General features: G+C 54.8%; 5 protein-coding genes across 5 annotated transcripts in view; 4 read left to right on the forward strand and 1 right to left on the reverse strand.

The window, feature by feature from the left end:
* The first annotated feature begins 1,701 nt into the window (after nt 1–1,701).
* On the forward strand, nt 1,702–4,421 carry SETTUDRAFT_172665 (uncharacterized protein). Its single transcript, XM_008030351.1, has 5 exons — nt 1,702–1,824; nt 1,884–1,951; nt 2,003–2,170; nt 2,248–2,855; nt 2,906–4,421. The coding sequence occupies exons 1-5, from the start codon at nt 1,788–1,790 to the stop codon at nt 4,137–4,139; spliced, it is 2,115 nt and encodes a 704-aa protein (XP_008028542.1). The 5' UTR covers nt 1,702–1,787; the 3' UTR covers nt 4,140–4,421.
* Nucleotides 4,422–4,567: 146 nt separating this feature from the next.
* On the forward strand, nt 4,568–5,002 carry SETTUDRAFT_33173 (uncharacterized protein; the record flags this gene model as incomplete). The annotated part of the gene is made up of 1 exon (XM_008029920.1): nt 4,568–5,002. One exon carries the CDS (start codon nt 4,568–4,570, stop codon nt 5,000–5,002), a length of 435 nt encoding a protein of 144 aa, XP_008028111.1.
* Nucleotides 5,003–5,503: 501 nt separating this feature from the next.
* SETTUDRAFT_21528 (uncharacterized protein) lies at nt 5,504–7,313 on the forward strand (the record flags this gene model as incomplete). Its single annotated transcript, XM_008029832.1, has 4 exons — nt 5,504–5,528; nt 5,601–5,654; nt 5,727–7,011; nt 7,115–7,313. The coding sequence occupies 4 exons, from the start codon at nt 5,504–5,506 to the stop codon at nt 7,311–7,313; spliced, it is 1,563 nt and encodes a 520-aa protein (XP_008028023.1).
* A 795-nt stretch (nt 7,314–8,108) lies between these two features.
* Nucleotides 8,109–9,624, reverse strand: SETTUDRAFT_92484 (uncharacterized protein; the record flags this gene model as incomplete). The annotated part of the gene is made up of 5 exons (XM_008030352.1): nt 8,109–8,736; nt 8,819–9,013; nt 9,174–9,268; nt 9,328–9,432; nt 9,484–9,624. 5 exons carry the CDS (start codon nt 9,622–9,624, stop codon nt 8,109–8,111), a joined length of 1,164 nt encoding a protein of 387 aa, XP_008028543.1.
* A 1,631-nt stretch (nt 9,625–11,255) lies between these two features.
* The window catches only part of SETTUDRAFT_155462 (uncharacterized protein), a gene marked incomplete at both ends in the record, with an annotated part of 3,210 nt that continues 1,645 nt past the window's right edge, over nt 11,256–12,820 (forward strand). The window contains 3 exons of the mRNA XM_008030353.1: nt 11,256–11,313; nt 11,506–12,114; nt 12,689–12,690. Coding sequence (XP_008028544.1) covers nt 11,256–11,313; nt 11,506–12,114; nt 12,689–12,690 — 669 coding nt within the window. The remainder of the gene's footprint in view (nt 11,314–11,505; nt 12,115–12,688; nt 12,691–12,820) is intronic.

Raw genomic sequence — 12,820 nt, forward strand, 5'->3', positions numbered from 1 at the left:
AAAGAGAGGGCAGGGAGGCGGCGTGAGGCGAAGATATTTCGGCGTGGGCTGACGAGAGGGCCCCTTGGTTGTGCAGGGCGGGCGGCGTCTGTGCTCGATCCATGGAGGCAGCGCGGCGAGGGCAGGGCAGAGACTTGGGGGGATGCTGAGTCCTGGCGAGTGCACAAAGGAGGGCTGGGAGATGAGCGCGGCGAGCGAGTCGGTGAAGAATAAGCGAGGCGGCGGAGGCGGCTGGGGAGCGGCCGCTGCCACTGCCACTGCTGCCGGAAGAGCAATAGTAGCGGTACACTTGGAGGTGGAGGGCTAGAAGCGCGGCGGGGAGGCCGACCAATCGGAGCAGCAGCGACCTGGTGAGCCACGAGCACCACCGCGATGTCCGTCTTGGAGTTGCTGCTAGCAGCGCAGCCATTGCCTTTGTGGCCGCCATGTAGTAGTGGAAGTCGTATCAACAGAAGAGAAGGCGGTCCTCGTGCGCCGGCAGCAGCGGCGGCGGCGGCGGCGGCGGCGTCGTCTTTGAGGAGCATCTCTCACGCGCACACGCGCCCAGACCACGGGCATGTCATTTCAGGAAACACGTCCTGGTGCAGTGTGTCCATGGGGGTTGCTTGCGCGGCTAGTCGCTGTGCCGAGGGGCAGCCGAGGGTATTTTAGGGTGCGTGGTGCTAGTGGTGGGAGGGGGTGGAGGGGGTGAAGGGGGTGAAGGCAGTGGAGGGCAGTGGAGGGCAGTGGAGGGCAGTGGAGGGCAGTGGAGAAGGCAGAGAGGGGGCATACGGGAGCGGGAGGGGAGGAGGAAGGGAGGGACACTCAACCGTCGGCTGCAACGTCACCATCGCTCCATCTCTCCATCCCGTCTCGCTGCACCGGCGCCGCTGGTAAAGGCATGTGAACTCACCTCACATGTGCAAGAAACAAGCGCCCCAAGCAAGCACATGCACATGTTTGCATGCATGGGGTGACTGGCTGCCCACCAGGAGAAAAATCAGGATGCTCGGAAATGACGGGCCAGGCCACGTAATTTGAACCATGCAGCGCCCAAAAGCAAGCCCCAGGCCTTTTTGCTCTTCATGCGCTCGCCATGGCCCTGCCTGCCACCCAGCGAGCCACACGAGAGACGGCGGCCCCGTGACCTGAAACACCCTCGCGTCTTTGTCACAGCAACCAGCGCCCTCGACGCGCCCCCGGGAAAAAAAGAAACACGCCCACAACAACAACGCGTCAACGTCCAGCCAATGCGCCGCCGGCTCCCCCCCCTCGATGCAGCGGCCAGCCCTCACAGCAGCCTATTACCCGCTCACGGCAGAGCTTATGCAGGGCGGCGGTGCTGCTAACACCAGCTCCCATGTAACCACCACAATCACCCGCCTGCCTGCCCGTTGGCCGCCCACCAAACCGCCCCGTCTGGCGCGAATCCTCCAACATTGGCTACCGAATCCGCCCCATGTGTCGCCCTGCTCCGCCGCTCGCTTGGATGCGCCAGGGCTCCGTGTTAATCTTACCCGCAACGTCATGGCGGGGGGTTGTGCGTTGCGTTTGTTGTCCAAACCTTGGCCCGTTGCCTCGGCGATGATAGGGCTGAGGACCCTGCGCGATAGTGAATATACACCACCGCACGTCGCTGCCAGGCCGCACCCTCCCCAGATCCCCCCGCCCTATTGCTATCCCACGCCTTCTTCGCCGTCCGCCCTGCCCCCTACGCCCACGCCACCTGGGCCGCCGCCCACCCTCTGCGCCTCGCTACAGCCCTACGTAAAAACCCTCTCCAGCTCGCAACCCCCGAATCGCCCGCCATGGCCGACGGGTACCAGGTCATGGAGGAGCTGGGCAGTAAGTGCCCCTGCAGTGCCCTATATGTCGCGGGTCGCTAGTTGCTTACGCCGACGCAGGTGGCAGCTTCGGCAAGGTCTTCAAGGCAATCGAAAAGAGCACCGGCGAGACCGTGGCCATCAAACACGTACGCATGCACACGCTCTCTCCCGCTCACCGCCCACGCTCACCCGCATAGATCGATCTCGAGGACAGCACCGAGGAGCTGGCCGACATCCAGGCAGAAATCTCGCTCCTGAGCACCTGCCACAGCCCCTACGTCACCGAGTACAAGACCAGCTTTGTCAAGGGCGTCAAGCTATGGATCGTCATGGAGTACCTGGGAGGAGGCTCAGCCGCAGATTTGGTATGTTGCACGCCTGCGCACGCACACACACACACACACACACACACGACAAGCAGCACCACGGCTGACTGGCTTAGTTGGCACCCGGCACGTTCAGCGAGGCCCACATTGCCATTACCTGTCGCGAACTCCTGCTCGGACTCGACTACCTCCACTCGTCCGGCAAGATCCACCGTGATATCAAGGCCGCCAACGTGCTCCTCACAGACCAGGGCAAGGTCAAGCTGGCCGACTTTGGCGTCGCCGCTCAGCTCACCAACATGAAATCCCAGCGCATGACCTTTGTCGGCACCCCCTTCTGGATGGCGCCCGAAGTCATCCAGGAGGCCGGCTACGACTTCAAGGCCGATATCTGGTCCTTGGGCATCACGGCCATGGAGTTGGCCGAGGGCGCGCCTCCCCACGCAGGGTCCCACCCCATGAAGGTGCTCTTCACCATCCCCAAGAATCCCGCTCCCAGACTCGAGGGCGACCAGTGGAGCAAGGACTTCAAGGACTTTATTGCCCAGTGTCTGATCAAGGACCCCGATCGACGTGCGACGGCAAAGGAGCTGCTGAAGCACCGCTTCATCCAGCGCGCAGGCAAGGTCGAGGCCTTGCGCGAGCTGGTTGAGCGCAAGCAAATGTGGGATGCACAGAGGGAGCAGCAAGAAGCATGCCACCGCAAGTACTACGAAGAGACAATGTCAGTATGCCTCAAGCGTATCCACCCTTGTAAATACTAATCCTGCGCAGGGTCAACTTGTCCTCCAAAAACAACGACGACGATGAGTGGGACTTTGACACGGTCAAGCGTGGAACAGTCGCGCCACGGCAAACCATCAAACGCAAGTCTACGCGCATTCCCTCTTCCGGCATCGAGGAGACACAGGCTGCTATGCAGCGGATGGATCTGAACGCTGCCCCGCTGGGCGACATTACCGACTCACCAATGTCGGTACGTCGTCACTCGCCGGTACAAAGAGTATCTCAAGTCACAGCCCTACGAGTTCCTTCTGGAAACACACCAACCGCCCGCCGCGTTAGCAACGTTGCCAACGTTGCCAAGCAGCCTCTGGGCGTAGACATGACGTTTGGTAACTCGCCGTCGACGGTGCGACACTTTAAGCGTGTCTCGTCGGGCGAGCGCCGCGCTGCACTACGTTCAAACGCTGCAAACGATCAAGACTCCCGGAACAACCAGTCATTTCATCCAAACCCAGAAGCCCGCACTTTCCGACCGTCTCCGCCCAACTCGAGCCACCCGATGGATTCGAACAACGAGAATGAGCCACCCATTCCCGACAACGCGCACATGCCCATCACCAAGGATGCGCTGTACGGCCGCCGAGCCTACAGCAAGGTCTTGGATGCAGTGTTCCAAGAAGCCCATGCAGACACGGCATCGCCCCGCCAGCGGGATGCCATTGGACGCGTTGCTCAGGCATGGCAGCACCTGGACGAAGTCGACCCCCACGGCGAATTCATGCTTCTCAAGGCCATGGTGGACCGCCTCAAGAATGACACGAAGCTTGCCTCGGCACTTGGCATCGAAGTCTCTCCTCTTCACTCGCCCTACAAACACAACACCAAGACCAGCGACACCAGCCTGGGTGGCACTACCGTACACGGATCGGGAAGCTCTCGAATCCGTCCAAGCACCTCGAACAACTCCATCTCCACCACGGCCAGTAAGAGTTCTGAAGACTATGATCGCACGCCTTCGACCCCCGTCACACCTTTGAGCAGTGGCTCTCCAACAAAGGCTCACAAAGTTGCCAAACACACGCCGCAGCTCAAGGCACACAAGCGTCGCCAGAGTGCCTTGATTAGCAATGAAAAGAGCTTTAGTGCGGATGGTGTCTGTGGCTTTGATGAAAAGAAATTGCCAGGCTACGTCGAGCCTGGTATGGAGCAACAAGCGTTGCTTGCCGATATCCTGTACGGGCAGTGGACCCAAGGTCTGCGTTCCCGTTGGCCTGTTTCCTAGTTGTTGTTGTTGTTTTTCTTTTTTTTCTTTTTTGTACCACGTCCTGACAGGCGTTGAGTCGACATTACTGCACCCAGCGCGCTGCCCCAGTTGCATGCTCTATTCCTCTTTATGGTTTCATTTTGAAACAAAATCCGACTACGATGAACTCGTTACGACTGATGAAGCGCTCATGACTCTGGGGTTGTGGGACTAACGAGGGAAACGGGCACCGGGACGCTTAATTTATGGCATTGGTATAGGTGTTTTTTCTTGGGGTTTCCGCGACGATGGCAATCGAACGGCATATTTTGGGTTTCTTGTGTATAATAGGTCTAGGCGTGTGTAATTAAGACACCAATTTTTGGTGAACTGTTCATACCATGGTTCGCCCTGCTCTGCTGCCGTGCTGCGTCATTTGAGGCGGATGTGCACATTGACATGTAAGTATGGTAGCGCCTCGCTTAATAGCTTGTACGCCTACTGCATTGCTGCTTGCGTGTTTCCCACGCCACAGCCCATCTCTCTGCGCCCACGTTTTCGTCGGCCACGATGCACCCGCAACGTGGGCTCCCTTTGCAACGTTTATGGCTCGCCCTTATCCAAGCCGCCGGAACAACGGCACCACACAACGCCAAACAGCCACAACCCTAACCGTTCATGCCTCCCAATACTCCGGACCTACATGGATAGCCCTAGCGTTGGAGCCATGTTTACACGCCAATCCCTACTGGCTTCCCTATGCTGCAGCCAACATTCCCAGCTATCCCGCATTCAGCCGTGTCCGATTAATATGCCATGTGCAGAAGACGTCAGCACCTGTCAACAGAAAGAAAAATGTCGCCGCATCCCTGCCCTTTTTCCCATCGCCCAATCCTGAATAAGCCTCCGTTTTGACACCGACAAAACATGTGTGTGTTTTTCACTATCCCATTGGCTATTGCCACGCATGTTACGGTCCTACTACACAGCAGCCCTTGCGTACGCATCTAGGCCTTTTCCCGATACCCGATACGCCGAGTGGGCGACGACGTTTTTGGTCTATCATCTACTTTTTCTCGAGAAAAAAAAATTGCCTCGCCGGCATGTATGCGGCCGGGCCTTTATGTACGAAGTGCGGGGAACACACATGTATAAATGGGGCAGCTGGCTACCCAAGCTTTATTCTTCTTGCCCGTCTTGTCGTATTTTGGCTGGGCAGGAAAGCTTGGTGGAAGCTTGGCTTTTGTCTTGTCTAAGAAACTGCAGCAGTTGCTATCGCGGGTATTAGGAAGATGAAGATGCAGGTGAGGCAGGCTGGAATCGTTGCCGTGGCTATTGGAGGGGTTGGCGCCGCGCCACAGGCGACAACACTCTCTGCAGCAACAAATGTGGGGGTGAGTACAATGGATGTGTATCCTCCTGCTGGTAGTAAGTTCAAGTCTTCGTTTTGTCTGCTTGTTCTGTTGTGTCTTCAATCGAGATGCTAACCTGCTTCCGTAGCCGAGGTCAATGCCTCTTTATTCCCGCCAGAGTCTGTGGTCGGATTCCCCGGACGTAAGTTATCCATTGCGTCACCAGACTGGAGAGCTGTAGATGTTTTTCAAGCGGCGAGTTAACACAGTACAGCAACACCTTCAGGTGTAGAGCCCAATGCTATCCAGACTGCGCCGGCCTATCCGTACAACGAGCAAGCTGCGTTTTCGTGGCCTCTGATCAAGCCAAAGCCACACGGCAGCGGTTCTCAGTCGTCTGACTTTGATATTGCTAAATACTGGGGCAATCTCAGTCCATGGTACTCTGTTCAAAGCGCCGACTACGGCCTGCCAAACGCCAGCCCTCTGATCCCAGATGGGTGCGAGATCACGCAAATGCACCTGCTGTACCGTCACGGAGCCAGGTATCCCACCAGTGACGCTGCCCCAGCCAAGTTTGCTGCCGAGCTTACGAAAGCCGCCAAAACCGGCCTTTCGTTCTCTGGTGAGCTCGCTTTTTTGAACAACTGGAAGTACAGGCTTGGTGCCGAGCTTCTCACACCATCGGGTCGCAGCGAAAACTTTATGCTGGGAATCGAGTATCGCCAGCTGTATGGCCATCTCCTGAACAACTTCACGGCAGCGGGAAAGATCCCCGTCTTCAGGACCGAGAGTGAAGACCGCATGGTCAAGACTGCCGAGAACTTTTGTGCCGGTTTCTTCGGCGTGCCCGAGTACATGACTGAAGTCAACCTCGAGATAGTCGTCGAGGCTGATGGCTTCAACAACTCGGGCGCGCCCTACGATGTTTGCAACAACTCCAACATTGACTCTCGAGGCAGCATCGGCGACACGGTAGCAGCCGAATTCGCAAAAAATGCTTTCAACGGCACACTCGCTCGCCTGCAGTCCCAAGCCAACGGCATCAAATTTACGTCCAAGGACATCATTTCCATGCTTGATCTCTGCGCCTACGAAACCCACGCACTGGGCTACTCGTCCTTTTGCAGCCTCTTCAGCGAGCAAGATTTCCTCAACTACGAATACTTCTTCGACCTCACCTTCTACTACGACAACGGCCCTGGCTCTCCTGTTTCGGCTGCCCAAGGCAAAGGTTACCTGGATGAATTCATCGCTCGCTTTACACACACGGTTCCCGAGCCCAACTCTGCGCTCAACGAGACCATGGATAACTCGTCGACGTACTTTCCGCTCGACCAGTCCATCTACGCCGATGCCACGCACGAGGTCGTTGTCCTGGATACACTGACTGCTTTCAACTTTACAGCGCTATTTAAAGGTCCGCCGCTGAGCCCCAAGGCGAACCAAGGCCAGAACACGTTTGTAGCGAGTAAGCTCGTGCCGTTTGCAACGCATTTCACAACCCAGGTCATGAGTTGTCCGGCCATGGTACCGACGAAGCAGATTCGCTTCCTGATGTATGTCTCCTTTTTCCTTTTTCCCCTTTCCCTTTCCACGTACCCTTTGTTTCCGGCAAGTAGTCGAAGAACCAAAAAAAAAACTAACGCGAAAAAATAATAGCAACGACGCCGTCATCCCCCTCCACGAATCCCATCCTGGCTGTCCCGAAGACGCAAATGGACTTTGCTCCTTCGACAATGTCGTTGACGTGCTCAAGAAGCGCAGTGCCGAAATCGACTTTGACTATGATTGCTTTGCGAATTATACTGCTGTCCCCGGCGTCGATTATAATGGGCGTGCTCCCCAGGTCGTCATGTGAAGTAGGTGGCATGTGTAGATAGTGAGTGAGTGAGTGAGTGAATGAGTGGTTTGATGGTTATGGTTATGGTTATGAGAAATGCGAAATAGAAGATATGATTGTTCAAATGAAAGTTTTTTTTGGGGGGGAGTAAAGGCTTTGTTTACGTGTTAAATAAAGACGATGCTGTGGTCACGTTATATACGGATTACATGATTAGGGTCTGGAAATGCGGTATACTACTCGCTGGATGGTGATTATTTTCTTCCTGTCTCTCACTTCCTCACTTCCTTTCTCTCTCTCTCTCTCTCTGTCTCGTTCTATTTCTCATCATTTGCATGGCCGTGAAATATGTCTTTACTCCTTTTTTTTTCTTTCTAGGTGTTTCTTATCTTGTCTTGTCTTGTCTTAGTCAGTTAAACTACATAAAATAGATTTAAGAAAAAAAAATGAAGTTCATATGTTATACTTTTTTTTTGGTTCTTCTTTCACCCCTCCCCCCTTTACTGATCGGACCCAGCCGAATAAAGTGTCCCTCGTTGAGCATCAAATCGCCGTTATCAACCCATTATCAGCCCATTATCCACCATCCCCTTCTTTCCTTTCACAGCAATCATGGCTTCCTTGGTGTCCCGTTCCTTTTTACCTCCTCCAACCAACCAACCAACCCGGTCGAAACCTCCCACCTCCACCTTCTCTGTTCTCAGAAAAAAAAGAAAAGTAAAAAAAAAACAGTGCAATTACAAAAAAAAACTCCTATGAGACGTTTCTTCATTGTAGTAATTCTCCACTTCACCGCACCAAAAGAAGCCGCACTCAAACACGATGATTCGCCTGCCGACTCAACGGCTTACTAACTTCTATTACAAAATCCCGCTGCATATTGATATGCAGTCCATCACTATTACTCGGCGGCGAGCGACTGGTAATGACCATTCGCTTCTGGCTGCCGTCATCGGTGGCCATGTCCTCCTGGCTGTTATTGCTGTAGTCATCGAGGTCGCCGTAGATTTTAGTTTCGACGCCTACGTCCTTTGTTTTGCCCGTCATGAACTTGTTTCCGGAGCCAGTGGTGTTGTTGGATTTTGCGGCGGCTTCGAGGTCGCCGCCGTGCGCGTGGTGGTGGTGGTTGTCGTCGAGCTCCAGCCATTGCTTGGATGCGCCGGTGGATGCGCCGCGCGCGTGCGGAGAGTGTTTCTTGGAGCGGAAGCCGCCCGACGAAAAGTCGTTTGAGCGCCCGCTTGCGCTGTTGCCGGTCCATGTGGAGAAGCGCGCGATGGCGTGTTTGAGCAGCGGATGGCACGCTGGTAGGTTGGCGACGAACATGCCCACGTTCATTTCGGCAGATGCCCATGCGAGGATGTCGGAGAGGTTCTCGAGGAGCCGCGAGGCGTCGTTGAGGCCGATGAGGAATTTTAGACGCACAATGGGCGCAATCGAGGCGCTGTTGCAAGTGCCTTGTTAGTACATATGTGGCTGTGTGTATAGGTGGGTTATGTAAGTATAGGGGGGAGCCGACCACTTACAAGATTCCCAGTCCCAACATGGCCATGACAGACCCTTTTACGCGCCAGTCTAGCTGCACGTTCCAGAGCAGGAAGATGGGGAGCGTGGCAAAAACCCAGTCTGTCGAGATGGATACCACGACCACTGCGTACGAGAGGACGGTTTGGATGCTGCGGTCGTTGCATTTGCCTGGCATCTTTGGGTCCCAGTTTCTCCTGTTTTCCAGGTCAGTCTTCTGTTTTTTTTTACTCTATTCATCTTCCACGAATGACTACTTACTGTATAGGCGTACACTGGAAAAACAGGTACACGCCTGTTCCGCCCATGACGATCAGGCACAAGATCATGCAGGCGTAAATGACCCATTCGAGCCACTTCTTGCTTGTTGAAATGCGGATCAGGGCAAACCCAATGCTGCATTTGATGGTGATGAGGGTAAAACACCATGGTTCTTGGAAAATGTAGAACCACTGTTCAGTGGTTAGTCTTGCATTTGACACTGTTGAAAAAGAAAACACAGAGGAAATACCCTTAGTGAGTTGGTGTATTGCTCGGGCGTCAGTGTAGCGTCGTACTGGCCTATGCCACTCCATGCCATGCCCAGAGTGGCGATTGTGCTGACGCTCCAAAAGGGCTGTAGTCATGTCAGTGGTAATGTGGAAATGAGACAAGTCGGGATTCTTACAACGTTGATTAACATGGCCCAGTCGTCGGGGCCCCAAGCATTCCTCTTTGTGCGTATCCAGAAGCGCAGAATGGTGGATATAATGTCAAGTGGCAGAGGTATCAAGACGGACAGAGCCATGGGGTAAGATGTTGGCGCCATGGTGATGTCGAGTCGGGCTCACCCACAATCGAGAGATGTGTTTCAGCGGCGAGCCAGAACCTATGTACGAAGGGGAGTAGAAGCCAACAAAACAGACCAAGAAGCCAGTTCTTGGTGATATCGACTATGGGGCGCGTGCGGAGGAATAAGAGAAGAGTGCGCAGGGAGAAGGGGACAAGAGACGAACGCCCCCCCCCCTTCAACGGCGCAGTCAACGGGCACAACCATGGCCTGGCATGCTTCCAGGCATTCTGGATGCTGGATTGGGACAGGCATGCTTCTTCCGTCTCTCGGTTCCACGCAGCTGGCGCGCCCAAAGACGGTATTGTCTTAGTCACAAGGAAGCATCGTGTGTCAATTGCTCAGACCGCAGTTTAGCCCGACCAGGTCCAGCATGGGACCGACCAACGGGGGGGCCGGGTCGGGATGTGCGTTAGCTGGGTGTTTTGGTCATGGTGCCGGCACTGCGCGCGGCGGCTTTAGTCCCCGTGTCCCACTACGACATTCATGGCATTTGAAACGGATCCCATCCTGATGCTGGCCCAGGGTAGAATTTTCTCCCCGGCCCTCGGAGCCTTGAGGCGCCAATAGCTGTCCTGCACGCCATCTTGCCGGGAAGGTATGCCTTGGCCCCAAGGCCATGGCACTGCAGCCTCGCCTCCACACGACTCGCTGCTACACGACATCGTCCTTTCTCCTATACTGTCCCTAGGTCTTAATAATCTCCTTCTGTCGATACGCTTCACCGCTTGGATCTCCCGACAGACAGCACCAGCACACGGGAGCACTTGCATCTCGGGCCTTGACCGTTGTGCGTTCCACCCGGCTCAATGTGCACAAGTCGCCTCGCATCTCCTTCCCACCACACCAGCACAACCATAACCACCACCATCCGTTGGAGCCTCGCCAGGATATTTGTCTGGCCCCCCGGGTGCGGGTCCCGCCTATTCATGGCTGTCCCCAGCCAGTTCAGGTCAGATGCTGCATCATACATACATACATACATATGTATGCACGCTACGGAACATTCCGACCCCCACATGGCTGCCAACTACTACCTCCTTAGTGCTGCGCCGCAAGCATTCCTGCCATTCCCTCCACAACTTTCACACAAAACTTGACTTCTCCATCACTTCACGATGCGAGATTCTCCCCGATGCTCCCCGTATCGAAGCCAGATAATGCCGCCTAGCCACCCTGGTCTTGCCGCCTCATACGAAGGGTAGGCTCTTCCTCGGCGGATCCTCTCCTTTGCGCCCCAGTTTAAATAAAATAGACATTCACCGCCCGACCAAAGCTACAACAGGCGCCAAGCTCTCCAACGGCTCTTGTGCTAGTTCGATAATGGTTGTGGCTCTAACCGTTTTATCTGACCCAGGATTCCCCGCCTTGTGTGTGTTGGCCACAACACACAGCCTCTCCGGCGACTACAGTGGCACTGTTGGCTTCGAGAGAGATAGAGAAGGTCCGATACTACTTAACACGCTCGCTGCGTGCTCGTTTTTCATTTCCTTTTTATTTTCTCTATTCCCTTTTGCGACTACAATCCGAATCCTGCCAAGTTTTATACGTAGACAAGTTATCTGTCTGCACGCATAGCAACGTGGAAGACACGAACAACAACGACCAAGATGGCTTCAGCACGACCTTTTGACGGCAAACTTGCCATTGTTACTGGATCTTCAAGGAGTATGTGAGACCGTTCTATTGCCTCAACATCCCATATCCCTTCCACCCATATCCTTCTACCCATATCCTTCCACCCATATCCTTCCACCCATATCCTTTCCCACCCATGGCCATATCCACTGCTACCCCATGGCCAGAAACGTCGGATCCGATATCGTAAGACGGAGCATTGACCCGAACTTCTCCCTCTAGGTTTCGGCGCAGCAGTAGCAACACACCTTGCCGCTCGGGGGGCAAACGTTGTAATCAACTACGCGACAGCGACTTCTGACAAGGCCGCCGCGGATCTCGCTGCCCATCTCTCCAAGACATACAATGTCAAGGCACTTCCCGTGCGCGCCGATCTGCTCGACCCTTCTGCCCCCGCGGCGCTCGTCGAGGCCGCCAAAAAGCACTTTAGCAATCCCGCTGCTACACCAGCCTTCCAAATCGACATTCTCATCAACAATGCCGCTCTCGTCAACGCCCAGCCCATCAACGAGCTCGACGTTGAACTCTGGGACCAGACGTTCAACCTCAACTGCAAGGCCCCTGCGCTGCTTATCAAAGCCGCGTTTCCCTACCTCCCCCACGACCGCTCTGGTAGAATCGTAAACATCTCGTCTGCAACGACGACATGGGGCTTGATCCAGCAGACGTCGTATGCGGGCACCAAGGGCGCCATAGAAGCCATGACCCGCGTGTGGGCGCGTGAGCTGGCGGAGCGCTGCACAGTCAACAGTGTGTCTCCCGGTCCCATGGACACGGGTCTGCTAAACGGGCTGCCTGAGGCACCCAAACAGGCCCTCAGGATGTACGGAGGTGCCTCACAAAAGTTTTGTCCTGCCAAGAATAATTTAGCCGAAATCTGGCCGCTCTCCTACACAACGCCTATCTCTCCCCTCTATATACTCATTACCACCTTGTAGCTCAATTATCTTTGGAATATGTATAAGAATACGCTCAATCCAAGCTTGGATCTTAGCTTGTGGGAGATCTCTCCAGCAATTTAGCCAGATTCTAGTTGCCTCCGTTCTTGACTGTGGAGCTCCTTTCTTTGTAGTCTCTCTCTTCATGTAGAACCAGCATGGCTCAATACAGTTACAGTCTGGAGAGTTGCCAGGCCAAAGTAGTCTCTCGACGTTGGATAGACTATAGACAACGTTCTGATACTGGTGGGCGTGCCCAGGTGCCTTATCCTCCATAACTACGGTCTGAGGCCTATCTTGGAGGCACTCTTTGGCGAAAGGAATCAGCTTTGGGATCAGAACGCAGCTCTGATATCTCCACCAGTCTATACCGCCTTTGGACGAACGCACTAGCTTGCCTGTCTGCTCTGTCCATCTCCATTGAGGCTTCCTGCCAGGCTTATTACGTAGTCCTGTCCTTCTCATAGATGTGGACAGCTCCCACTCCTCTCGCTGGAGAGGCTCGAGCTCAGCGTTAAGCTGCTCAATCTTCCGAGCAGCGTCTTTTTCCTCCACGTTTGTCTCTGGCTGATAATATGGCATGGACCCTTTTTGTCATA

This window comes from Exserohilum turcica (genome assembly GCF_000359705.1).
Source record: "Exserohilum turcica Et28A unplaced genomic scaffold SETTUscaffold_4, whole genome shotgun sequence".
NCBI lineage: Eukaryota > Fungi > Ascomycota > Dothideomycetes > Pleosporales > Pleosporaceae > Exserohilum > Exserohilum turcicum.

What these genes read in the sequence shown, in the direction of transcription:
- SETTUDRAFT_172665 (XM_008030351.1), top strand. Translation starts at nt 1,788, where the DNA reads ATGGCCGACGGGTACCAGGTCATGGAGGAGCTGGGCA. An exon ending in GAGGCTCAGCCGCAGATTTG is followed by an intron (nt 2,171 to 2,247) that starts GTATGTTGCACG and finishes TGACTGGCTTAG; the next exon opens with TTGGCACCCGGCACGTTCAG. An exon ending in AAGTACTACGAAGAGACAAT is followed by an intron (nt 2,856 to 2,905) that starts GTCAGTATGCCT and finishes AATCCTGCGCAG; the next exon opens with GGTCAACTTGTCCTCCAAAA.